Source organism: Xenopus laevis, chromosome 6L (assembly GCF_017654675.1).
Source record: "Xenopus laevis strain J_2021 chromosome 6L, Xenopus_laevis_v10.1, whole genome shotgun sequence".
Lineage (NCBI taxonomy): Eukaryota > Metazoa > Chordata > Amphibia > Anura > Pipidae > Xenopus > Xenopus laevis.
In genome coordinates this window covers 162,661,808-162,686,146 of record NC_054381.1, presented here as the reverse complement: position 1 = coordinate 162,686,146, position 24,339 = coordinate 162,661,808, and the positions used below count along the sequence as shown (strand labels likewise).

General features: G+C 44.3%; 2 protein-coding genes across 2 annotated transcripts; both read left to right on the top strand.

Moving 5' to 3' along the window:
- Positions 1-5,958: 5,958 nt before the first annotated feature.
- Positions 5,959-21,055, top strand: cyhr1.L (cysteine/histidine-rich 1 L homeolog). Its single transcript, XM_018268353.2, has 4 exons — positions 5,959-6,318; positions 13,436-13,674; positions 15,036-15,247; positions 17,877-21,055. Exons 1-4 carry the CDS (start codon positions 5,974-5,976, stop codon positions 18,266-18,268), a joined length of 1,188 nt encoding a protein of 395 aa, XP_018123842.1. The 5' UTR covers positions 5,959-5,973; the 3' UTR covers positions 18,269-21,055.
- Positions 20,682-23,523, top strand: LOC121394512 (basic salivary proline-rich protein 3-like). Its single transcript, XM_041565680.1, has 2 exons — positions 20,682-20,794; positions 21,909-23,523. Exons 1-2 carry the CDS (start codon positions 20,682-20,684, stop codon positions 22,621-22,623), a joined length of 828 nt encoding a protein of 275 aa, XP_041421614.1. The 3' UTR covers positions 22,624-23,523.
- Positions 23,524-24,339: the final 816 nt, after the last annotated feature.

Here is a 24,339-nt window from a genome sequence, read left to right as displayed (position 1 = left end):
TGGTTGGACTCGAGGCGGCTGCTGAGGATTCTGTTATCACGTGACCTGACAATCCATTCCTGCTGGCGATTAGCTGCGTCTGCGTGAAAGATTCTACGTTCCCTGCAGCGAGTCCCCTTGGATAAAGGGAATTCATTCAAGAAACTGATGTATTGTTCAAAGTCATGTGTGTTTAGAAGTCAGGACGGCTAAGGTAGGAATGTGCAGGTTAACGGAGAGTTAACTCTTGGCTTACTCCATAGGAGGAGTAAATGTGTTTGTGACGGGCCAGTGAAAGCTGAGGGTTAAGTGTGGGCTTAATGGTGGGGGCTGTCCTCTCGTATCTTTTCTTGCCTTACACTCAGTTCTCAGCAGCTGGAAGATGGCGACAGTCAGGGCCGCCTTCAGAAATCGCAGGGCCCCATACGAAAAAATTTCCTGGGCCCCCTGGGCTACGCCCACCACAAGCCCCACCCACAGGTCCGCCCTCCCCACTGCACACTAAAAAAAACAAAAACCTTGGTGGTTAGGGTTCCCACATGTTAATAAAAAAATATTAGTGGTCAGGGCCCCCCATTAAAAAATATTTGTGGCTAGGACCCCACATGGGAAAAAAAATGGTGGCCAGGGCCCCCCCCCACGTTATAAGAAAATTGGTGGCCAGGGCCCCCCTGAAACTTCCATGTAAAGAAACTTGCCCCCCCAGAAGTTTAAAAAAACAGGGACCACAAAGGGTTACCTTTAGGGGCGCCCTGCCATGTTGCACTTACTTCATTAGTGGGGCCCACCTGCTGTCAGTGAGTTGCCAACTACAGAAGGGAGGAGGGGAGCACAGGTGGCTGCATCTTCTTCCAGTGACACCATTTTCTTCCCTTATTGGTCACAGAATTTCAAGTCCTGGTAAAGCTGCATGGTGATTGGATGAGCTGGAGGAGAAGTTCAAACCTCAGCTATCCAATCCCTGAGCAGCTCAGCCGGGACTTAAACTTAGTGACCAATAAGGGGAAGTAATGGACAGAGCCACCTCCCCTTTTGCTCCCGCCCTGCCTTCCCGAAGTCAGCAGCTCTCAGAAAGCAGGGGGGCCCGGCTAATCAAGAAAGTGCACGGTAACCGGGCCCCCCTTACCCTCAGGCCCCCTACAACTCTCCCCCCTGATGGCTGCCCTGGTGACAGTTGAGGGGAGCGAGGAAGAGCAAACGGAGCCTTTCTGTCCTGGGGACACGGATATAATGGAACAATTTGTATTCCAGTTACTCAGAGTAAGTGTCTGTGCTGCCCCGGCACTGGGATAGGGGAGGGTTTGTGTTTAGGAGCTGTCACTGGTTGCTGGATCATATATCAAGTGTAAAATTCCCGATCCCTTAGCTGATAGTGCCCAGTCATTTGCACCTCATACCCCTTGGATGTTTCTGAACTACATCACCCAGAGTTCTTACCTCAATCCAGCTCCTAACAGAACCCTGGAAGTTGTAGTTTTGCATGGATCCCGGATAATTGTAACCGCTCTAAATGCACCTGCCCTTGCGCTAACACATTTGTTTTTATACTAAATATATTATTAAACTCTCTGGCTCGGAGGGATAGAGACAACGTTAAAAGCTGAAATGATGACGTATAACATATAACGAGGGCTGCTCTATTCGGCCATGCTGCTAGTTGTTGCAGACGTGACAAAATCCGTGGTGGTATGATGAGCAAGCCCTCGTAATGGACAAATTCTTAGCAATGTTTCAATTGGTCTTCATTTTTTATTTTGTATAAATTTTCAATGATTTGCCTTCCTCTGACTCACACCAATGCCTGGTTGTTAAGGGAATTCAGACCCTAGCAACCAGATCAGTGCTGAAATTCCAAACTGGAGAGTTGAACAAAATGCTAAGTGCTGTAATTAAAAAAAAATACAATAAAAAATGAAGACCAATTTCAAATTGTCTTACAATATCACTCTCTGGGTCATACTAAAAGTTCATTTTAATGGGATTCTGTCATGATTTTTATGATGTAGTTTTTATTTCTAAATGACACTGTTTACACTGCAAATAATTGACTGTACAATATAAAATGTCATTCCTGAAGCAGCAAGTGTATTTAGTTGTAATATTGGTGTGTAGGTGCATCTCAGCTCATTTTGCCTGGTCATGTGATTTCAGAAAGAGCCAGCACTTTAGGATGGAACTGCTTTCTGGCAGCCTGTTGTTTCTCCTACTCAATGTAACTGAAGGAGTTGTAATGGGATTTTTACTATTGAGTGTTATTCTCATATCTCATAGTTACCTTCCCATTTTTCTGCTGAAGCTTTGCTGAGAGGGGGGGAGGGATGTGATATCAAAAGTACAATGGTGTTGTATGGTACTATGTATTTTTTACCGTGGGGGGGAGGGTACCCCAGTCCGACACTGAATCGAAGGTCAGTACTGGGATATCCACACAAAGTAGGCAGGGAACCAGGACAAGGGTACCGGAACAGGGAGAGGACAACACAGCCGATTTCAACGCGTTTTTGGCGGATCCGAAATGCTGCGCCAAAACACAGGCGTTAAATCTGATGCAATGAAAAATAAGGTAAGCAATAGCAATGTCGGATGGTGTTGCAGCGTTCATCTGACACGACAATATGCTGCGTCTGCATCCGTATCGTGCCGGTTGAACGCTGCGACAAGATCCGGCATTTGTAGTTCTTACATTATTTTCCGTTGCATTTAATTTGACGCCTGTGTTTTGGTGTAGCACGTCGGATCTGTCGAAAGCGAATTGAAATTGTCTGGGAGTTGCTTGTAACAGTCTTATATGTTCCAGGCCAACATTCCTTCATTTAACCAGTAACCTTCTGTGTGGTACTGTATCAAATGCTTTAGCAAAGTCTAAGTAAATCACATCCACTGCCATCCCAGAATGTAGGTTTCTGCTCACCTCCTAATTAAAGGCCCCTCCCCTTCCTTACAGAATACTTACAGGTCACATACACTAAAGTAACAGAAAAAAAACATTGGGTTATCATTAAGGGACAGACAAAGTAAATCTAAAGCAGTGATGGGCAGAGTCATGTGACTGGATTCTAAATAAATTGCCTTATTCTCCACATCCACAGTGGGCGCTGCATGGGAGGGTCACTATTCACAGTCCCATCTGAAGCCCATAATTGACATCACACATGCCATGATGCAGCTATTGCTGGACTGGTATATAAACATCATATTTATGCCAGGTACATGTAGGGTGCCATGAGGCCCAATTAAAAACAGTGGGTAAATCTGCACCTAGGCAGTAACCCTTAGCAACCAATCAGTGATGAGCTTTTTCCAGCAAGCTGCATGTTGAGCACTGAAAGCAATCATTTGATTCATATGTCTCACAGACCAGGAGCAAATTTCCCCCCATGTCACTAGTTCAGTCTCCAAAACCCAATAGGGCACTGATGTCTGATGTTATAGAAAAAATTCAAGTGTTCCCAGGCAAATTGGCCCTGGGCAGCAGAGGAATGAGGGATTGGGTGAGTAGAGGAATGAGAGGTTCTGTTGGGGTGGTAGAGGAATGAGGAGTTCATTTGGGGTGAGTAGAGGAATGAGGGGTTGAGTTGGGGTGAGTAGAGGAAGGAGGGATTCAGTTGGGTGAGTAGAGGAATGAGGGCTGAGTTGGGGTGAGTAGAGGAAGGAGGGGTTCAGTTGGGGTGAGTAGAAGAAGGAATGGTTCAGTTGGGTGAGTAGAAGAAGGAATGGTTCAGTTGGGTGAGTAGAGGGATGATGGGTTGGGGTGAGTAGAGGAAGGAGGGGTTGAGTTTGGATGAGTAGAGGAATGAAGGGTTGAGTTGGGGTGAGTAGAGGAAGGAAGGGTTCAGTGGGGTGAGTAGAGGTAGGAGGAGTTGAGTTTGGATGAGTAGAGGAATGAAGGGTTGAGTTGGGGTGAGTAGAGGAAGGAAGGGTTCAGTGGGTGAGTAGGGGAAGGAAGGGTTCAATTGGGTGAGTAGATGGATGAGAGGTTGGGGTGAGTAGAGATAGGAGGGGTTGAGTTTGGATGAGTAGAGGAATGAAGGGTTGAGTTGGGGTGAGTAGAGGAAGGTGTGGTTCAGTTGGGTGAGTAGAGGAATGAAGTTGGGTGAGTAGAAGAATGAGGAGTTGGGGTGAGTAGAGGAAGAAGGGGTTGATATTGGATGAGTAGAGGAAATGAGGGGTTGAGTTTGGTGAGAAGAGGAAGGAAGTGTTGAGTTGGGGTGAGTAGAGGAAGGAGGGGTTCAGTAGCGTGAGTAGAAGAGGAGGGGTTCAGTTGGGTGAGTAGAGGAATGAGGAGTTGGGGTGAGTAGAGGAAGATGGGGTTGAGATTGGATGAGTAGAGGAAATGAGGGGTCGAGTTTGGATGAGTAGAGGAAGGAAGGGTTTAGTTGGGTAAGTAGACGAAGGAGGGGCTGGGGTGAGTAGAAGAAAGAGGGGTTGATTTTGGATGAGTAGAGGAATGAGGGATTGAGTTGGGTGAGTAGAGGAAGGGTGGGTTGGAGTAAATAGAGGAAGGATGGGTTGAGTTTGGATGAGTAGAGGAATACGGGTTGAGTTGGGGGGAGTAAAGGAAGGAGGGGTTACGTTTGGATGAGTAGAGGAATGAGGGGTCTAGTTGGGGTGAGTAAAGGAAGGAGGGGTTGGGTGCGTAGAGGAAGGAGGGGTTCAGTGGGGTGAGTAAGGGAAGGAAGGGTTCAGTTGGGTGAGTAGAGGGATGAGGGGTTGGGTGAGTAGAGGAAGGAGGGGTTGAGTTGGGTTGAGTTGGGGTGAGTAGAGGAAGGAGGGGTTCAGTTTGGTGAGTAGAGGAAGAAGGGGTTGAATTTGGACGAGTAAAGGAATGAGGGGTTGAGTTGGGGTGAGTAAAGGAAGGAAGGGTTCAGTTGGGTAAGTAGAGAATGGAGGGGTTGGGGTGAGTAGAAGAAGGAGGGGTTGAGTTTGGATGAGTAGACGAATGAGGGATTGAGTTGGGATGGGTAGAGGAAGGATGGGTTGAGTTTGGATGAATAGAGGAATGAGGGGTTGAGTTGGGGTGAGTAGAGGAAGGAGGGGTTGAGTTTTGATGAGTAGAGGAATAAGGGGTTGAGTTGGGGTAAATAGAGGAAGGAGGGGTTGAGTTTGGATGAGTAGAGGAATGCGGGGTTGAGTTGGGGTGAGTAGAGGAAGGAGGGGTTGGTGTGAGTAGAGGAAGGAGGAGTTGGTGTGAGTAGAGGAAGGAGGGGTTGAGTTTGGATGAGTAGAGGAATGTGGGGTTGAGTTGGGGTGAGTAGAGGAAGGAGGGGTTGGTGTGAGTAGAGGAAGGAGGGGTTGAGTTTGGATGAGTAGAGGAATGCGGGGTTGAGTTGGGGTGAGTAGAGGAAGGAGGGGTTGGTGTGAGTAGAGGAAGGAGGGTTGAGTTTGGATGAGTAGAGGAATGAGGGGTAGAGTTGGGGTGAGTAGAGGAAGGTGGGGTTGAGTTTGGATGAGTAGAGGAATGAGGGGTTGAGTTGGGGTGAGTAGAGGAAGGAGGGGTTCAGTTGGGTGAGTAAAGGAAGGAGGGGTTGGGGTGAGTAAAGGAAGGGGGCGTTAAGTTTGGATGAGTAGATGAATGAGTTGTTGAGTAGGGGTGAGTAGAGGAAGGAGGGGTTCAGTGGGGTGAATATAAGGATGAGGGGTTGGGGTGAGTAGAGGAGGGGTTGAGTTTGGATGAGTAGAGGACGGAGGGGTTGGGGTAAACAGAGGAAGGATGGGTTGAGTTGGGGTGAGTAGAGGAATTAGGGGTTGAGTTTGGATAATAGAGGAATTAGGGGTTGAATTGGGGCAGAAGAGGAATGAGGAATTGGGGAGAGAACTGGCAGGTGAGTTTGTGGCAGAAGAAGATGATGAATTTGGGCAGATAAAAGGTTAATAACAAACACTACAGGTCAATCATCCCAAGTATCCAGTTGAGATCCAGTGTAGCGACTGCCAACCAAAAGTATGGCGGCACTGACTTTCCGAGTATTTTAGCGTCTCCGCAGGGTCAGTCACATGCCCGTGACGTTGCGCGGGGGGCGGTACCGCTGCAGAGAGGAGGAAAGATGGCGGCTGCGGGTATCTGAGCGGAGACCACGAAACGAGATGTCAGAAGAGCGGGAGGCACCGGGGCCAATGGCCTCCTCCTCGGCGGGTCTGGGAGCGGAAGTGGGACAGGAGGAAGTCCCCGGGGGAGCGGGTCCGGCTCGGCTGTTGTCACTCCCCTCAGACTCGGACGGGCCGCCCAAGAAGCGACTGCGCTCAGAGGCCGAGCCCGGGAGTGTCCGGCTGGAGGAGAGACTGTACTCGGTGCTTTGCTGTACCGTCTGCCTGGACCTGCCCAAAGCCTCTGTGTATCAGGTGAGGAGCCATAGCAACTGCTCCCGCCCAACATGGGGCACATTCTACACTCACAGCTTGTTCCGCCCACACACTCCTCTCAACTGTCACTCAGCCACTTCCCCAACGAGTCAGTCTCTCGCCTCGATCTCTTAGTACCGCCCCCGCGGAGACACGCCCACACAGTATTTCTTATTTATCACATCTAGGGTTGTACCGACCTTCCTATATATTTCTCTTTATTCCCTATTAATAACATTGGGATCACTGACCTTCCTATATATTTCTCTTTATTCCCTATTAATAACATTGGGATCACTGACCTTCCTATATATTTATCTTTATTCCCTATTAATAACATTGGGATCACTGACCTTCCTATATATTTATCTTTATTCCCTATTAATAACATTGGGATCACTGGCCTTCCTATATATTTATCTTTATTCCCTATTAATAACATTGGGGATCACTGACCTTCCTATATATTTTATCTTTATTCCCTATTAATAACATTGGGATCACTGACCTTCCTATATATTTATCTTTATTCCCTATTAATAACATTGGGATCACTGACCTTCCTATATATTTATCTTTATTCCCTATTATAACATTGGGATCACTGACCTTCCTATATATTTATCTTTATTCCCTATTAATAACATTGGGATCACTGACCTTCCTATATATTATATCCTTTATTCCCTATTAATACAACATTGGGATCACCTGGCCTTCCTATATATTTCATCTTTATTTCCCTATCTAATAACAATTGGGATCACTTTGAACCTACTAGTATATTTATCTTTATTCCTGATTAATAACATTGGGATCACTGACTTCCTTCTCATATATCTAATATAATTCCCTATTAAATAACATTAGGGATCACATGACCTTCCTATAATATTTATCATTATATTCCCTATTAATAAACATTTGGGTCTACTGACTATCCTATATATTTTTCTTTACTTCCCTATTAATAACATTGGGATCACTGACCTTCCTATTATATTTATTCTTTATTCCCTATTAATAACATTTGGGATCACTGAACCTTCCTCTACTTATTTTATCTTTATTCTCCTATTAAATAACAGTGGGATCACTGCGCTTCCTATTTATTATTTTAGCTGTTATTCCTATAATCAACATTGCGAATCACTGGATCCTCCTATATATTTATCTTTATTCCACTATTAATCAACAATTGGGCATCAACTGACCTTCCTATCATATTTATCTTTATTCCTATTAATAACATTGGAATCACTGACCTTCCTATATATTTATCTTTATTCCCTATTAATAACATTGGGATCACTGACCCTTCCTTATATTTATCTTATTCCCTATTAATAACATTGGGATCACTGACCTTCCTATATATTTATCTTTATTCCCTATTAATAACATTGGGATCACTGACCTTCCCCTATATATTTATCTTATTCCCATTAATAACATGGATCGCTGACCTCCATATATTTATCTTTATTCCCTATTAATAACATTGGGATCATATCACTGACCTTCCTATATATTTATCTTTATTCCCTATTAATAACATTGGGATCAATTATATCCTCACACTCAGGGTCGGACTGGCCCAGATCTGCACTCAGTGGTTCCTCTCCCTGCTGACTGGTCTGAAGAAGGGCCAGAAGCAAATACGCGGGGGGGGCCCTGAGACTGCAGCCCTAATGCCCCCCAGTCTGACCCTGCCCACGCTGTGCTACATCCATTGCTGGTTTTGCTCCAAGTCAGAGGTTGTGGCCAGTCTGTGCCCAGGGGCTGCTGTGAGGTGCCATAGACTGTTTAGCTCTTGTTTACTTGCAATGCCGGGGCCTATTTGTCTCCCAGTCCAGACCTGCACCCAGACATGTATCTGGTGGGGTGAATGAGGGGTGTGGCTTGGGTGAATGAGGGGTGTGGCCTTATAGAGGTGCCGTAGTTGAATTTGCCCTTTAATGTGCACAGAGCTGGCGTAACAGGGTTATAATTACTCAGCAGCGCAGCCCCTCCCTGTGTGGCCCTTGTCTAACTCAGTGTCACATGATGTTGGGGGCCCAGAGCAAGTGGGAGGGATGGAAAGTGGAGGGTGCCTGGCACAGAGTCTAAAAGCTGATGTTTGTGATGCTGTTCCTGTATCATGACTTTCCTGCATTCTCCTTACTCTATGTTATTGGGGGCTATGGGCTGTAGGGCCACACACAGGGACATTAGCAGCAAATTCTCAGTCTAAATGAGGGGACAGAAAGCTACAAAGCCTCCCTCCTCCCATTGAATGGGAAACATTTGCAGTTGCACCTGCTCAGTAACAGGCACGTGGCCCTCGGGCCCCACATGTTGGAGAGGCACACACCTGGCACTAGGCAACAATGTCATTAGCGTCACCTTATACAAGTGACAGTTGCCCCAATTGTACACAACACAGGGTTTAGTCCACTCTCTCTTGCCCTTGGGGGTTTATGCCCAGTCTGACTGTCACATGACATGAAGGCACGAGCCAATCACACGCAGCGTGACAAAACACCAATGATACAGGAGGATTCCAAACAATATCATGTGACTATGCACTCTCATACTGACTGACAGTTTTGCCTTTTCTTCAGGTTTTTTTTTGCTGTTATTCAGATTGCAAGCTCTTTGGTGGAGGCTCTTCACTGTTATCCATAAATAGCAATTATAACGGTGGCACGTGGCGTTTCTCCTGTATAGTGAGTGTTGCAGGGAGTTGTGTGTATATACAGCTGTTAGTGTGACCGTTTTGGCATCTGATGTTTCCCCCCTTGGCATGGGGTAATACCCGAGTATGACTGCCCGTCAGTATTAGGGGCCCAGACATATTAGGGACACAAACTATAGACACAACACAGTGTTTTGCTCCCAGCCCCCACCTGTTCCATGTTTGTTGTGGGGGTGGAGGCACAAGTGCAGGTGTAAGTGTCAGTTTTCTGCCCCCCCCCCCCCCTTATGGGGCTGTTACATGAGCAGGGGGAGGAGGATTATTAGAGAGAAGCAGGAGGCCCCCCTTCCCCCTCCCTGTAAATAAAACCCAGTTGTACTGCGGGGCCCCTTGTCTGGCTCTAAGCAGCGTCCCCTTCCCTAACCTGCTTTTCCTCAGCTGCCCTCTGATTGGCTGCTCTCTCATGTCATGTGATCTGCTAGGAACGACTGGAATGTGGATTAGGATTTAGGTCAGGTTCCCCGGCACAGGGGCAGAACATTGGTGCATGGAGCTGACAATTCAGGATTAGAACTCCCAGGCACCTCAGGACTTTGCCTCAATCACTGACATTTAAGGGAGAAGCAACCCCTCACCCCCAAAGCATGAGCGCAATATAAACCCCAACACTATTATTTGTGGTTTTTGACTTATTTAGCTTTTTATTCAGCAGCTCTCCAGTTTGTAATTTCAGCCATCTGGTTGCTAGGGTCCAAATTCCCCTAGCAACCACACATTGATTTGAATAAGAGACTGGAATATGAATAGGAGAGGCCTGAATAGAAAGAGGAGGAATAAAAAGTAACAATAAATCTGTAGCCTTACAGAACATTTCATTCAGTGACCCCCATTTGAAAGCTGGAAAGACTCAGAAGAAGAAGGAAAATCATTCAAAAACTATAAAAAAAAATAATTAATGAAGACCAATTGAAAAGTTACTTACTAAAATGTACCTTTTGGCAGTGCTGCCTGGTGAGTCCTGGGCATTAGGGATGTGCCCTGTATAAGGGGTGTCATGTGACAGTACCTTCATGATTATTTATAGAAGCCTATTGCTCAGCTTCCATTCATACTGGGCTAACGATAGGGGTACTTGGACTTGTAGTTCACCAGCAGCACAACTTTTGTGGGATATTTACTGGACGTGGCACCCCCAGGGCGTATGGGGGGGTTGGAACATGGGTTCAGCTGAAATAAATATCATTTATTGAAGCATAGTTTATATGTGTATCCTCTACTGTAAATGATATAGTGAATAAAGTACCCCCTCTTGTAAAATATAAGGATATTATTAGTTACCGAGGAGTTTCATGACCATATAAAAGTAGGAGGCCGAAGGCCGAGTGTTTTTATACAGGTCATGGAACTCCGAGGTAACTTCTAATATCCTCATATTTTACAACTGGGGGTACTTTATTTATTATAATACACAAATTTTAGTGAGTCATGTGACAGAAATTACATCACTACTCACCGTTTATAACTGATGACATCACTACTCACCGTTTATAAGGATATAATTTACAGGATATTCATGGCTTTTGTGTATTATAAGGATATTAGAAGTCACTGAGGGGTTGTTCTGTGACCATATAAAGGCACAAGGCTGCAGGCTGAGTTATACAGGGAACTCTGAGTATCACTCATGTATTATAAGGGATAATGTACCCCCTACTGTAAATGATAAGGATATTAGAAGTCACTGAGGGGTTGTTCTGTAACCATATAAAGGCACAAGGCTGCAGGCTGAGTTATACAGGGAACTCTGAGTATCACTCATGTATTATAAGGGATAATGTACCCCCTACTGTAAATGATAAGGATATTAGAAGTCACTGAGGGGTTGTTCTGTGACCATATAAAGGCACAAGGCTGCAGGCTGAGTTATACAGGGAATTCTGAGTATCACTCATGTATTATAAGGGATAATGTACCCCCCTACTGTAAATGATAAGGATATTAGAAGTCACTGAGGGGTTGTTCTGTGACCATATAAAGGCACAAGGCTGCAGGCTGAGTTATACAGGGAACTCTGAGTATCACTCATGTATTATAAGGGATAATGTACCCCCTACTGTAAATGATAAGGATATTAGAAGTCACTGAGGGGTTGTTCTGTGACCATATAAAGGCACAAGGCTGCAGGCTGAGTTATACAGGGAACTCTGAGTATCACTCATGTATTATAAGGGATAATGTACCCCCCTACTGTAAATGATAAGGATATTAGAAGTCACTGAGGGGTTGTTTTGTGACCATATAAAGGCACAAGGCTGCAGACTGAGTTATACAGGGAACTCTGAGTATCACTCATGTATTATAAGGGATAATGTACCCCCTACTGTAAATGATAAGGATATTAGACGTCACTGAGGGGTTGTTTGTGACCATATAAAGGCACAAGGCTGCAGGCTGATTATACAGGGAACTCTGAGTATCACTCATGTATTATAAGGGATAATGTACCCCCTACTGTAAATGATAAGGATATTAGAAGTCACTGAGGGGTTGTTCTGTGACCATATAAAGGCACAAGGCTGCAGGCTGAGTTATACAGGGAACTCTGAGTATCACTCATGTATTATAAGGATATGTACCCCCTACTGTAAATGATAAGGATATTAGAAGTCACTGAGGGGTTGTTCTGTGACCATATAAAGGCACAAGGCTGCAGGCTGAGTTATACAGGGAACTCTGAGTATCACTCATGTATTATAAGGGATAATGTACCCCTACTGTAAATGATAAGGATATTAGAAGTCACTGAGGGGTTGTTCTGTGACCATATAAAGGCACAAGGCCTGCAGGCTGAGTTATACAGGGAACTCTGAGTATCACTCATGTATTATAAGGGATAATGTACCCCTACTGTAAATGATAAGGATATTAGAAGTCACTGAGGGGTTGTTCTGTGACATATAAAGGCACAAGGCTGCAGGCTGAGGGAACTCTGAGTATCACTCATGTATTATATGTGATTATTAGAAGTAACCATATAAAGGCTGCAGCTGAGTTATACAGGGAACTCTGAGTATCACTCATGTATTATAAGGGATAATGTACCCCCTACTGTAAATGATAAGGATATTAGAAGTCACTGAGGGGTTGTTCTGTGACCATATAAAGGCCCTGTGCTGACAGTAACAGGTGGGCTGAGGGGGCTGCAGGCATGGGGTCTGTTAAGCTGGCCATAGACACAAAGATAAAGTTGTATGAAACTAAGGTTCATATGATTTTCAGACTGTGTTTGGATCATCACGACATTTTCCTTACTATGGTGATCGGGACAGGTTAGAAGATTTCAGTTGGCTAATGATAATATCTCTACATGTATTGCCTATCTGACCATATCACTGTGTGACTGTCAGTTGAATTTGTCGGACATAACTTTCCTACAATTGCTGTCTGTCAATTAATGACCAGAACATCTTCTGAGTTGTTCTTTTTACTACTTTATTTCATCTGAATGGTTAGTTGTAGGTCAGGAGACTGCTCTGCATGATCGTTTGTTGGACACAAGGATATATGTGCATGTCTTTGGGCAGCTTTAGTGAGGTCCTGTTGTTCAATATGAGAGGAGAGGGCTGAGACCTTGCGTTCTGCAAAAGTGGGGCCTTCTGGTGTATAATCCTTTAATCTGATCATTTGTGCCATTATAGAAGGAAGATTCCCATTAGGAACGACAGACCGTGTTGTATTGAGTGTGTGTATGTATATGGCAGTATGGTGCATGACTTTACACTTGCAGAGATAAAAACGTTGGAAAGAACTGTTTGTTTTTGTTTGTTTTTTACAGAGAAGGTGACAACCCTACCTACAGTGGAACAGGCCAGCATTATGCAAAGCTTTTCTAGGCTGTTTCAAACATACAGTGGGGGGGGGGGGGGGGGGGGGGGGGGGGGGGCTTTTCATAAGTTTGTCATTATAACCAGAGACTATGAATACATACATGGTATAGCTGAAAGTAGTCTGCAGGGCTAGAGTGTTAGCTCCATCTCCATGAGGGTCAGTTTAATGAAAAACGAGCACTGCAGAGCTAATGTGATCTTTCTCTACAGTCTAGTATTATGGAATAACTCCCTACTGGAGAGCTCCTCTCTCTTATCCAAATCACAATTCTATGTTCTAATATAATATTCCTTCATACCCCCCCCCCCTTAAAGCCAGCGGCCACCACTTTTCATTCAACTGACTGGGAGTGGCCCATGCACAGTTATTAGATGTTTGTAGAGTTAAATCTGGGCAAAAGCTTTTGAAGAGATGTTATGATGGTACCTTCCAGACCAGCAAGCAGTGCAGTTTGATGTTGTCTAGGCTAAGGTGGTTCCATAGAGACTTCTCTCATGTCTGGTGTTGAGGTGGAAAGTAGACTTCCCTTATTTTCCCTTCTCTATTCTGCAGTGCACTAATGGGCACCTCATGTGCGCCGGCTGCTTTATCCACCTCCTGGCGGATTCTCGGCTTAAGGAAGAGCAGGCCACGTGCCCTAACTGCCGCTGTGAGATCAGTAAGAGTTTGTGCTGCAGGAATCTGGCCGTGGAGAAGGCCGTCAGTGAGCTGCCATCGGATTGTGGCTTCTGCCTAAAACAGTTTCCCCGTTCTTTGCTGGAAAGACACAAGAAGGAGGAGTGTCAGGACAGGTAATGGCGCCGCCTCCATGTTGAGATCTAGTTTCTATATGTTGCCTAGAAACACTCACCTCTATAACTCGCCCTCCAGAATAAACGCCAGGTTTACAAGGTCATTTGGATTATGCAGGTATTTTCCTGCTTTTCCTTTAAATGTGGCCTCTAAACATATATACACTCTTGTTTGCATCATTCCATCTCTGTTTTTCCCATCCAGTCGCTGAACAGTCACTAACTGTACAGAGAGCTTGTTTTTAATCTTCATAAAGAGGCAAAAATATTGACACCTGTCTGGAAACATTATTACTTGCTAAAAGATTATTTCAGGAGGTTTTATGGCTGCTACGTATTGTCCCGTACAACTGCAGTCTATTCTAAATGGGCAAATAATGGTTGATTTGCAGAAGATGACTGGCTGGTTTGAGCTGGATGGAAAGATGGAGATGGTGGATATGAATAGGGAGGTGGTGATTGACAAACGAAGGAAGTTAGAAGTGCAAATGGGGAAGAAAAGAAAGTGAAGAAAAAGGAATTTGTTGGTGAGGATGGATATGTGGGTGGTGGAAGGCAAGGAAGTATAGATGAAGGCAAAGGTCCATGGAGAAGATTGAACTTAGATGGAATAAAGGAACGGGAAATGTTTGAACTGATGGGGATGAAAGAGATGATCAGTGATAATGAATTGGGAAAAAATGACTATAAACAGATGGAATGGTGAAGGCAGATGGAAAGGTATGAATATATACATGGTCCAGGTAACCATAAATGCACCAATAATATCATACGAAACTAATTTTCGTACTATATTCAGTGCATGTATTTTGGGAGACGAGCCGTCCGATATCGGCAGAAGACTTGGATGTTGTCGGCTCGTTGTTCGGGCTGACCGGAAGGCACCCAAACATCAGCCATTGTCAGTCTCGAATCGTCAGATACAGGTAGAATTCTATTGTTTCTATATGTATATCTGATGATTCAGCTCTACACTAGTGTATTGAAACAAACGATTTTTCTTTGAAAAATCTTTTTCCTATAATTGTTATGTCTCCGGCCACCTTAAAATCCACCTTAAGAGTAGAAGGCAAGGTGTATAGAAGAAGGCATAAATGGGTGAAGCTATAAGGATGTATGCAAGTAAATGGGTCAGAGACACAGATGAGTCAACTGAGATGGAAAGGTGGGTGGAGACAGTTGGATGTGATTAAATAGGTGTAAGTGAAACATGGTGAAGGTGAATAGAGAAATGGAAGGGTGGAGGAGTGAAGATGAATTGGACCAACTTGACCCAGTCTAAAGTTCCTGCACCTAAAAGCTTCCCACTGACACAGCATGAACACAAGCCCCTAAAACTCCCTGTCCTTTGCTTCTTACAGAGTTACACAGTGCAAGTACAAACGGATCGGGTGCCCATGGGAGGGCCCGTATCATGAGCTAACGGTACATGAGTCCGAATGCTGCCACCCTACTAAAACTGGCAATGAACTGATGGAGATCTTGGATGAGATGGACCAAACGCACAAGAAAGAGATGCAGTTGTACAACAGTATCTTTAGCCTGCTGAGCTTTGAGAAGATCGGTTACACAGGTAAGGCCCCATGTTGGCTAACTACAGACGCTTACCTGTTGTCATTGACCGGGGGGAGATCTTGCTACAAAATGTTTTGCATATATCACTCTTGTGCTTTCTAGGTACCAATAAGGATCTAATTATCACACTAAGGAAGAGCGTGTGCGCCAGAAGAGCTTGCTAACTTTGTGGGTAGTTAAACCATCTTGACCAATGTTGTTGTATTGAAGGGGGTCACCTACAAAAGTCTGGCAGCTGTCACTGAGAATCAGCTGCTGATCTTTACCAAGTGACCCTCCACGATCAGCTTCCTTGATCACTCGCCTTTCTCCGTACGTGTGTAAGATACTGTTAGGAGAGATCTCCTGTTTTACCTGTTTATATTTACTTTCCTTCAGTGGGAAGCTGTGGGTGGGTTGAAAGTGTTCTTGTTGTTCTTTGATGTTGAGAACCAGGATCAGAAGAAGATGGAGAGAGATGTCTCATGTATAAGCAGGAGTGGTGTCCATTTAATGCAGGGTAAAGGGGGGAAAAAAGAGAGCGCCCCTCCAATACCCTATTCCCTTCACCAACCCTTCTCCTTGATTGGCGACAGTTTTGGATTACGAAGTCCTATCATCTTGATCTTTCTGGTGGGAGGTAAGGCAGCATTGTTTCATCTTGTGATCAGTATTGCTACAGCTTATTTACCAACGCGGGGCGGTTCTATTCGCGCTGCAGGCGCTTTCTTTTGCTCTACTTTCTCCTCTTGTTCCTTAGGAACGTATGACTTTATCTGCCTCAGAAATATATGTTGCCCGAGTGCTCAGAATAGCTAGAAATTGCTGGATTGTTTCTTTCTCTCTTTGGAGTGAGTTGTCCTTCCATTAGCAAATATGCTTCTTCTGCCTCTGAAGGGTTCCTAAATAACCTCACTGTTTTCATTTTTCTCCCAGTCCCCCTGTCGTCACAATCAATAGTAACCTCTCAGCTAAACTCTACTTTGCTGGCTGTGCCTGTCACTGATCCGAAGAATAACATGTCCTTGAAAAAACATCTTCATTTTGGCCTTTTAAGTCTTGAGGGTGTAATATTGGCTTTAGCAATATGGCAGCTTCCTTTCCATTGAATGATTAGCCATGTGTCTGAGTGACTGGTGGGTGTTTGCTATGCAAATTGATTTAAACTGGATGGCAGTGTCCATGTTAGGAACTTACCAGGTAAGTACTTGGCCTCTCATTTTGTAGGATGTCTGATTATCACATAATTCAACTGCAAAACAAGTGCAATTGTAACTTTCTTCCCCTTTACTAGGATGGACTTTATTTTCTAGTTGTGAATTTGGGCAGCCAAGCGTTTCCATTGGGCATGTGATGTAGAGACTGTACACGTGGGTTCATGGTATTATTTCTGCTTATAATCATGTATGTAAATGTGTTTGACCGTCTTTCTCTCAACTCATGACTTGCTCAGTGATCTTGCAAATGCTTCCATGTATATTCTGATGGACTGGTTCCTTTGGTTAGGGATGTAAAACCTGTACCTGCATGTATTAGCTGTGTATCACCAAGCTGGAATAAAATGGCTTTATTCTTTAAAGTAATCTGTGTGTGTGTTCTTACAAAATCCCTCTTCCAGGTACTGATATCTGTACCTAACTGTAGCCCCTAATCATCCTTTTTCTCCTTTATTATATTAATGGGGTGCAAGATAAACAGACTGATAACGTGTTCTTCTTTGGTCTGGCCAGTCTGGCTACGGTTGCCTAGGAACAGAAGTAGGCAAGAGGTTCTGCTCCAGAAATGCCACAACAGATTGGGTGCTGCTCTGTGTGGTACCATAGGATATCTCTGCCACAGGGTAATGCCACAGGACAGTTGGTAGGGTAGCTGTAGATTTAATTCAGGGTAATGCCACAGGACAGTTGGTAGGGTAGCTGTAGATTTAGTTGAGGGTAAAGGCAGTAGACAGTAGGTAGGGAAGCCACATGTTTGCTCAGGGCAATAAAGTTCTTAGGTCCACTCAGTGCCCAGGACTCAGGACAGCTGGTAGAGAACTGGAGCCTGTGGCATGGAAACACCTGTACAAACCTGTTCATGTCTATATAGTCAAGTACCGTGGGTAATGAAATTGATCAGACTGGCATGAAAATGGCATCTTGGTTGTAAGAATTGTATTGAGCTGCTGCTTCTATGCCTGGCTTCCATCAAGAACCAAGTGAATTCCTCACTGTTTGTCTTCCAAGTCAGGGCGTACAAAGTCTCTTCAATGAATGTAAGCAATGCTATTATATTCATGTAGTCACGTTGTACCAGAGTGTGAGCCTGTAGGACTGACTAATGTCTGCTCCATCCACATTCTGTGTCTTGTTTCCTACCACCTTGTATTAGGATCCATGATAAGTATTTTTGCTCCCACCCCGCACAGGAACGACTTCTCTTTTTAAACATGTACTGCTCATGCTTATCAAATGAAGTTAGATTGTCCATCTTTCCCCTCTTTAAGAAAGTATAAATCCTTGTGAGGGAAACCAATGCAGGAGCGGCCAGAACGCCGGACGGTGCAGGTAATGTGGTGTTGTAGTGGGTGCGTGGAATGATCGGTTCCCCCACTAACTGTGGTTTTTCTCTTTTTCTTCTCTTTTTTTCCTTCCGCCCATTTGGTACAGAGGTGCAGTTCCGCCCTTACAGAACCGACGACTTCATTACCCGTCTGTACTACGAGACACCGCGCTTCACAGTTCTCAATCAGACCTGGGTTCTTAAGGCTCGTGTTAATGATTCGGAGAGGAACCCCAACTTGTCTTGCAAGCGTACCCTATCCTTCCAGCTCATCCTAAAGAGCAAAATCAACTCCCCCATGGAGTGTTCCTTCCTACTGCTCAAAGGTCCCTATGATGATGTCAAAATACACCCCGTCATCTACCACTTTGTGTTCACCAATGAGAACAATGAGACGGAATATGTGCCGCTGCCAATCATAGACTCTGTGGAATGTAACAAACTGCTGGCTGCCAAGAACATCAACCTCCGGCTCTTTATATTCCAGATCCAAAAGTAACAAGCTACTGCCCTGCAGAACCATACTTACCTCAGCCGGCTCCCTGTGTCTCCACTCGGAACGATGCGTTACATTGGCTCGGACTATTTCTTTTCTTGCTTTAGACTAAAGGCATATGAAGATTAGTAGAAAAGCATTTTTTTGTGTTGCTTTGTATTTTTATATTTATTTCATTTCCGGTTTTAGTGTGCTTCTATAAGTGAGGGGCGTGTTCCGAGTTTGCCATAAGCCTGCGAATTTGCATTACGAGCAGCACTTCTGTCTGTCCGAAGCATCTCTCCCCACTTTCAAATTAACCTTTTCCTGGTGTCTCTTCTAACCACCCTTTCCCTCCCTTGCTTTGACTAGAGCACTTTTCAGCACTTTTCAGCGTCTCATGGCTGCACTTCTCTTCTTGCCTTTGACTTGGTCTCCTCCTCTTCTTGGTCTACTATCAACTTTTCCCATCCAGTCTATTCATTACTGCAACTTCACCCTGTGCTTGAACCTGCTGTTTCTTCCTTTTTTTGTCATTTCCCCCCATAGGCTTACTCTCTACATGCCGAACATCTCATTTTGCTCTTTCTCCACTTGTCTTCTGAAACTTGGCTTTTTCTCTGATCTCTCCAACCTACACTTCTCTCCCTGCTCCTCTCTCCACTTCTTATGTCTCACTTGTCCTTTTCTGCTTTCTTCAATTCTTTTTATTCATGTTTATTTGCACTTTTATGTCCCTCAGCCTCCGCTTCCTATATCAGCTGTTCATTTCTTCATTTGCTTGTGTGCTCTGCATGTTTCCTCTATTGTTGTGGTTACACCTTCTCTCCGTCTGCCTCTCTCTGCTGCTTTACTTATTTTAACATAGAAACGGCCTGTTTTTACTTTCATTTATATTTATTTCAATTCTCTAGGCCTTGTACTGTTTTATTTTCTATAAATTCTCCTACATCTGATTTCTTCCTCTCCACTGGCCTTAACAGTGCTATTAGGTGCTGCACCCAAGTGGTTGTAGAAAAGAGAAGTAGTGTTAGTACATCTAATCAAGGTGTCAGTGGAAAGTGTTTTGTAGTGATACCTCGAGTTGTTTGCCGGCTCAGCTTAGTCAATATATCCCATCATTGCTCTACACCATCGTTAGGTAGATTACCTCTAGCTATTCTGACTATTTATTATTCATTTTATCATGAAAGATGTCTTTTAATTCTGCAGACAAACACAACAGGGTGATGCATGGAATAACGTGGGCATCCGGCTTTCCATCCTTCTGGGTGGGCTCTGTTTCTCTGTATAAAGCTGTACAGTAGGAGGGGATTTTCTTCCAGCCCCACGTTTGATTTTCTTTGATTTATTCTGTACTTGGAGTAGAGGAACGAAGAGCAGACACAATGCTGATAGTGTTGCACGTTTGTATTCAGCCTGTTATTGTTATCTGAAGGTACTCACAATTCCGAGTTACTTCCTACCTGGAACATTGTAACGGGCAGCATTAGCAGTATTACGTAGTCACATGGCCGGCAGCACTGGCTGAATGTCCCAGTTGTAAGGATGTGTGTCTTTCAGGGGTGAACACCACAAGCTGTAGGTCCCTGGCTGAGTATGAACAGTTGTTGCTGATTTGAGCAGTATTGGGCCTTTCCATTAGCTCCCAGTAATGTTGCAGATGAAGTTTAAAGGGGAAATATTGCACAAATTAAAATGTAATATTAGCTTCGGCATATTGAAATAAGAAACTTTCTAAATACAATGAATTAAAAAGTCTTTACTGTTTCTGAAATAATCAAGTTTATCTTCACGATTCCTTTCCCAGCGTCTGTTTCCCTCATTCTGTCTTGATTCAGGAGTTGGGTGTCAGATGAATGATCCAATATATCTCCTTTTGCCTAGAAGATGTATTAGAGGTCACTCTATTAAACTCACCAGACATCATGTCTCTCTACATGCAGGATTTGTGCAAAAGGCAGTTATTTTGTTAGATTGTGTTTGTACTGGAATCAGTTATTTGAATGAGCTCTAATTCATCTGCTAGGAAAGGAGCCCCCCTATAAGATATATTGGATGTAACTGTCAGTGAATATCTGACACCCAACTGCTGCATGAAGACAGAATGAAGAGAAACAGATGCTGAGGGATTGTGCAGATAAACTTGATTATTTCATAAACAATGCAGAATGTTTAATTGATTGTATTTAGAAAGTTTCTTACTTCAGTATGAGGAAGCTTATATTACATTTTCATGATAGTTCCCCTTTAATGTCCACTGAGGCTACTTTCACTGCAGTGTGCCAATGGAAATTATTTTTATATAAACCCATTAGTCACTGTATATGTATTGGAGCAGTGAAATACCGGGCAGTGTAATTGCTGCCGTACAGTGACCGTGTAGTTAAAGTAAAATACTTAGTAATGCCGCCTCCACTGCTGCTGACTAACTGCCATGTACCTGCTCCACATGTGCTTCCCAAGGAGATGCCGTCATTGTGTGCAACTGACTTGTCTGGAAACTGTCCGGAAATATAGAGAAGCACTTACTGCCCTGACGTATTCGAAGTAACTGTTCATAGGTACATTGACTTGAATGCTCCATATAACGGTTACTGGTCGGTTCTAAGCCAGGGATAGCCAACATATTGGTGCAGGTGGCTGGAGATGACTGCAAAGCACAGGGTGGCTCTCCTTGGCTGGGAGAAGGTTACCCACATTTAATTGGACCACCACCTTGTATGAAGTGAATGGATATCCATGCTATGCCTGTAGGTCTGTCTATCTTTATTTTTATTGCTGAGAAATTAAAAAGTTTCATGCACACCATCCCCTGTACTGATCTGTGTGTTTATTGCACATTGGTTCTGTTACAATTTATAATCATTACTGTGTAGAAGCCATTATTGTAAGCGGTACACACACTACTCCCCATACTAAGCTTAGTGCCACAGGTACAGGGAGTTAAAGGGGATATTCACCTTCCAACAATTTTTTTCAGTTGTTATCAGATTGTTCCCTAGAAATAAAGGCTTTTTTCAATTACTTTACATTATTTATTTTTTATTGTTTTCCCAAAATCTAAGTTTAAAGTTGAATGTTCCTGTCTCTGGTGTTTGAGTCTCAGTAATTCAGGTTCAGACTCTGAACTGTTACAATTTTGCAACATTTAGTTGATCCATTTCTCAGCAGCCTCTGGAGTATCAGTAACTATTGTATCAAGTCTAACAGCTGCCTGTAATGAAACCCAGAGATTCTGCTCAGCAGGGACAAAGATAAAAAATGTATGAACTAAATGTATCAATTTAGAACAGTTTACAGGATCGGCGACCCCCCCTCCTAGAGCTGCTTTAGAAGGTGAAAAAGGACACTTTACACTTCAATATTAGAAAACCGGTGACACATAGTAGTATCTCAGAGCAGAAGTAGGCCAAAGCCTGAAGTAGAAGTAGTCGAGCCTGAGGCAAAAGAAAGTGGAAGTAGGCCAAAGCTAGAAGTAGTCGAGCCTGAGGGGGAAGTAGGCCAAAGCCTGAATTAGAGGAGCCTGAGGCAAAAGTATCTCAGAGCGGAAGTAGGCCAAAGCCTGAAGTAGAAGAGCCTGAGGCAAAAGTATCTCAGAGCGGAAGTAGGCCAAAGCCTGAAGTAGAAGAGCCTGAGGCAAAAGTATCTCAGAGCGAAGTAGGCCAAAGCCTGAAGTAGAAGAGCCTGAGGCAAAAGTATCTCAGAGCGGAAGTAGGCCAAAGCCTGAAGTAGAAGAGCCTGAGGCAAAAGTATCTCAGAGCGGAAGTAGGCCAAAGCCTGAAGTAGAAGAGCCTGAGGCAAAAGTATCTCAGAGCGGAAGTAGGCCAAAGCCTGAAGTAGAAGAGCCTGAGGCAAAAGTATCTCAGAGCGGAAGTAGGCCAAAGCCTGAAGTAGAAGAGCCTGAGGCAAAAGTATCTCAGAGCGGAAGTAGGCCAAAGCGAGAAGTAGTCGAGCCTGACGCAGAAGTATCTCAGAGCGGAAGTAGGCCAAAGCCTGAAGTAGAAGAGCCTGAGGCAAAAGTATCTCAGAGCGGAAGTAGGCCAAAGCCTGAAGGAGAAGTAGTCGAGCCTAAGGCAGAAGTATCTCAGAGCGGAAGTAGGCCAAAGCGAGTAGTCGAGCCTGACGCAGAAGTATCTCAGAGCGGAAGTAGGCCAAAGCCTGAAGGAGAAGTAATCGAGCCTGAGGCAGAAGTATCTCAGAGCGGGAATAGGCCAAAGCCTGAAGGAGAAGTAGTTGAGCCTGAGGCAGAAGTATCTCAGAGTGGAAGTAGGCCAAAGCCTGAGGTGGAAGTAATTGAGAGCCAAAGCCTGAAGGAAACAGTGAATAGTGATAGAAGTGGAAGGCAGAAACCTTGTGAAGAAGAAGTAGGCTATTGAGCGACTGTTACAGGCCATTATTCATGTTACAGGCCATTATTCATAAGCTGCCCCTCAGTAAATCATTGTCGGGGTTCATTCCAGGGCTGTTGCCCCACGTTAGTGAGAGCGCCCCCTGCCGCCAATATGTGAGCGGAGCAGCTCGAGCCAACAGCAGCCGTGAAGTCTAAGGGAAGGAAACATGAGAGAATTTACTCTGCTCATCCGGTACAGCGGCCATGAGACTCGGCCTCCCTTCCCAGAGAGTCGGCTCAGCTCATTCCCAGCTAAACAAGTGTTTTACATGACTTTATATAGCGGATCCCCTGAAGGGGAGGAGACAAGGTCGGTGGGTCACAGATCAGACCTGTCAGAATGTGCCGTCACGTGATCTGATCGATGCAGAAGAAACGAAACTCTTCCGCGCGTACTGAGCAACGGTTGCCATGGGCCAGCAGCTAAATCACCATTGGCTGCTTATTAACCAATCGCAGAAAGATGAGACTAAGCGATAAGAAACTGACCCAAACCGCTACCTGCCCGAATTGGTTTGAAAAAAGAGCGCGCTGAGATGACAGGGACACGGAGAACTCCAGGAATTCAAACAAACAAACATGTAGAACGTTTAGTTGTCACTGTGTGAGTCGCTCTTGTCTCTCTCCGGTCTAAATGTATTGTGTCCAATCACAGCCGCTGTCTGTACTGCAGGGGCGGGGCTTGTCAGGATGGAGAGATCGACTGGAGCATCACTGACACAATGACTGAGCGGGAAATCAGAGGTGAGTACTGGCCCTCCCCCCATATACTGACACATGAGACACATCAGACCCCCACAAGCAGCACTGGCCGACCCCCATGAGGAGCTTTAGATGTCATTATCACAAGAGGATTATATAGTGAATAAAGTACCCCCTCTTGTAAAATATAAGGATATTATAAGTCACCGAGGAGTTTCATGACCATATAAAAGTACGAGGCTGAAGGCTGAGTGTTTCTATACAGGTCATGGAACTCCGAGATAACTTCTAATATCCTTATATTTTACAACTGGGGGTACTTTATTAATTATAATACACAAATTTTAGTGAGTCATGTGACAGAAATTACATCACTACTCACCGTTTATAACTGATGACATCACTACTCACCGTTTATAAGTATTTAATTTACAAGATATTCACGGCTTTTGTGTATTATATTTATATATATACACACACACACACATATACAGTGGTGTGAAAAACTATTTGCCCCCTTCCTGATTTCTTATTCTTTTGCATGTTTGTCACACTTAAATGTTTCTGCTCATCAAAAACCATTAACTATTAGTCAAAGATAACATAATTGAACACAAAATGCAGTTTTTAAATGAAGGTTTACGTTATTCAGGGAGAAAAAAAACTCCAAATCTACATGGGCCTGTGTGAAAAAGTGTTTGCCCCCCTTGTTAAAAAATAACTTAACTGTGGTTTATCACACCTGAGTTCAATTTCAAAGGTTATAAAGCCATTTCTAAAGCTTTGGGACTCCAGCGAACCACAGTGAGAGCCATTATCCACAAATGGCAAAAACATGGAACAGTGGTGAACCTTCCCAGGAGTGGCCGGCCGACCAAAATGACCCCAAGAGCACAGAGACAACTCATCTGAGAGGCCACAAAAGACCCCAGGACAACATCTAAAGAACTGCAGGCCTCACTTGCCTCAATTAAGGTCAGTGTTCGCGACTCCACCATAA

Excerpts from the sequence above, each read along its gene's own strand:
- cyhr1.L (XM_018268353.2), top strand. The coding sequence starts at position 5,974 with ATGCCCGTGACGTTGCGCGGGGGGCGGTACCGCTGCAGAGAGGAGGAA. Across the intron at positions 6,319-13,435 it reads CCAAAGCCTCTGTGTATCAG|TGCACTAATGGGCACCTCAT; the intron begins GTGAGGAGCCAT and ends TCTATTCTGCAG. Across the intron at positions 15,248-17,876 it reads TGAGAAGATCGGTTACACAG|AGGTGCAGTTCCGCCCTTAC; the intron begins GTAAGGCCCCAT and ends CATTTGGTACAG.
- LOC121394512 (XM_041565680.1), top strand. The coding sequence starts at position 20,682 with ATGTACCTGCTCCACATGTGCTTCCCAAGGAGATGCCGTCATTGTGTG. Across the intron at positions 20,795-21,908 it reads ACTGCCCTGACGTATTCGAA|GCCAAAGCCTGAAGTAGAAG; the intron begins GTAACTGTTCAT and ends AGAGCGAAGTAG.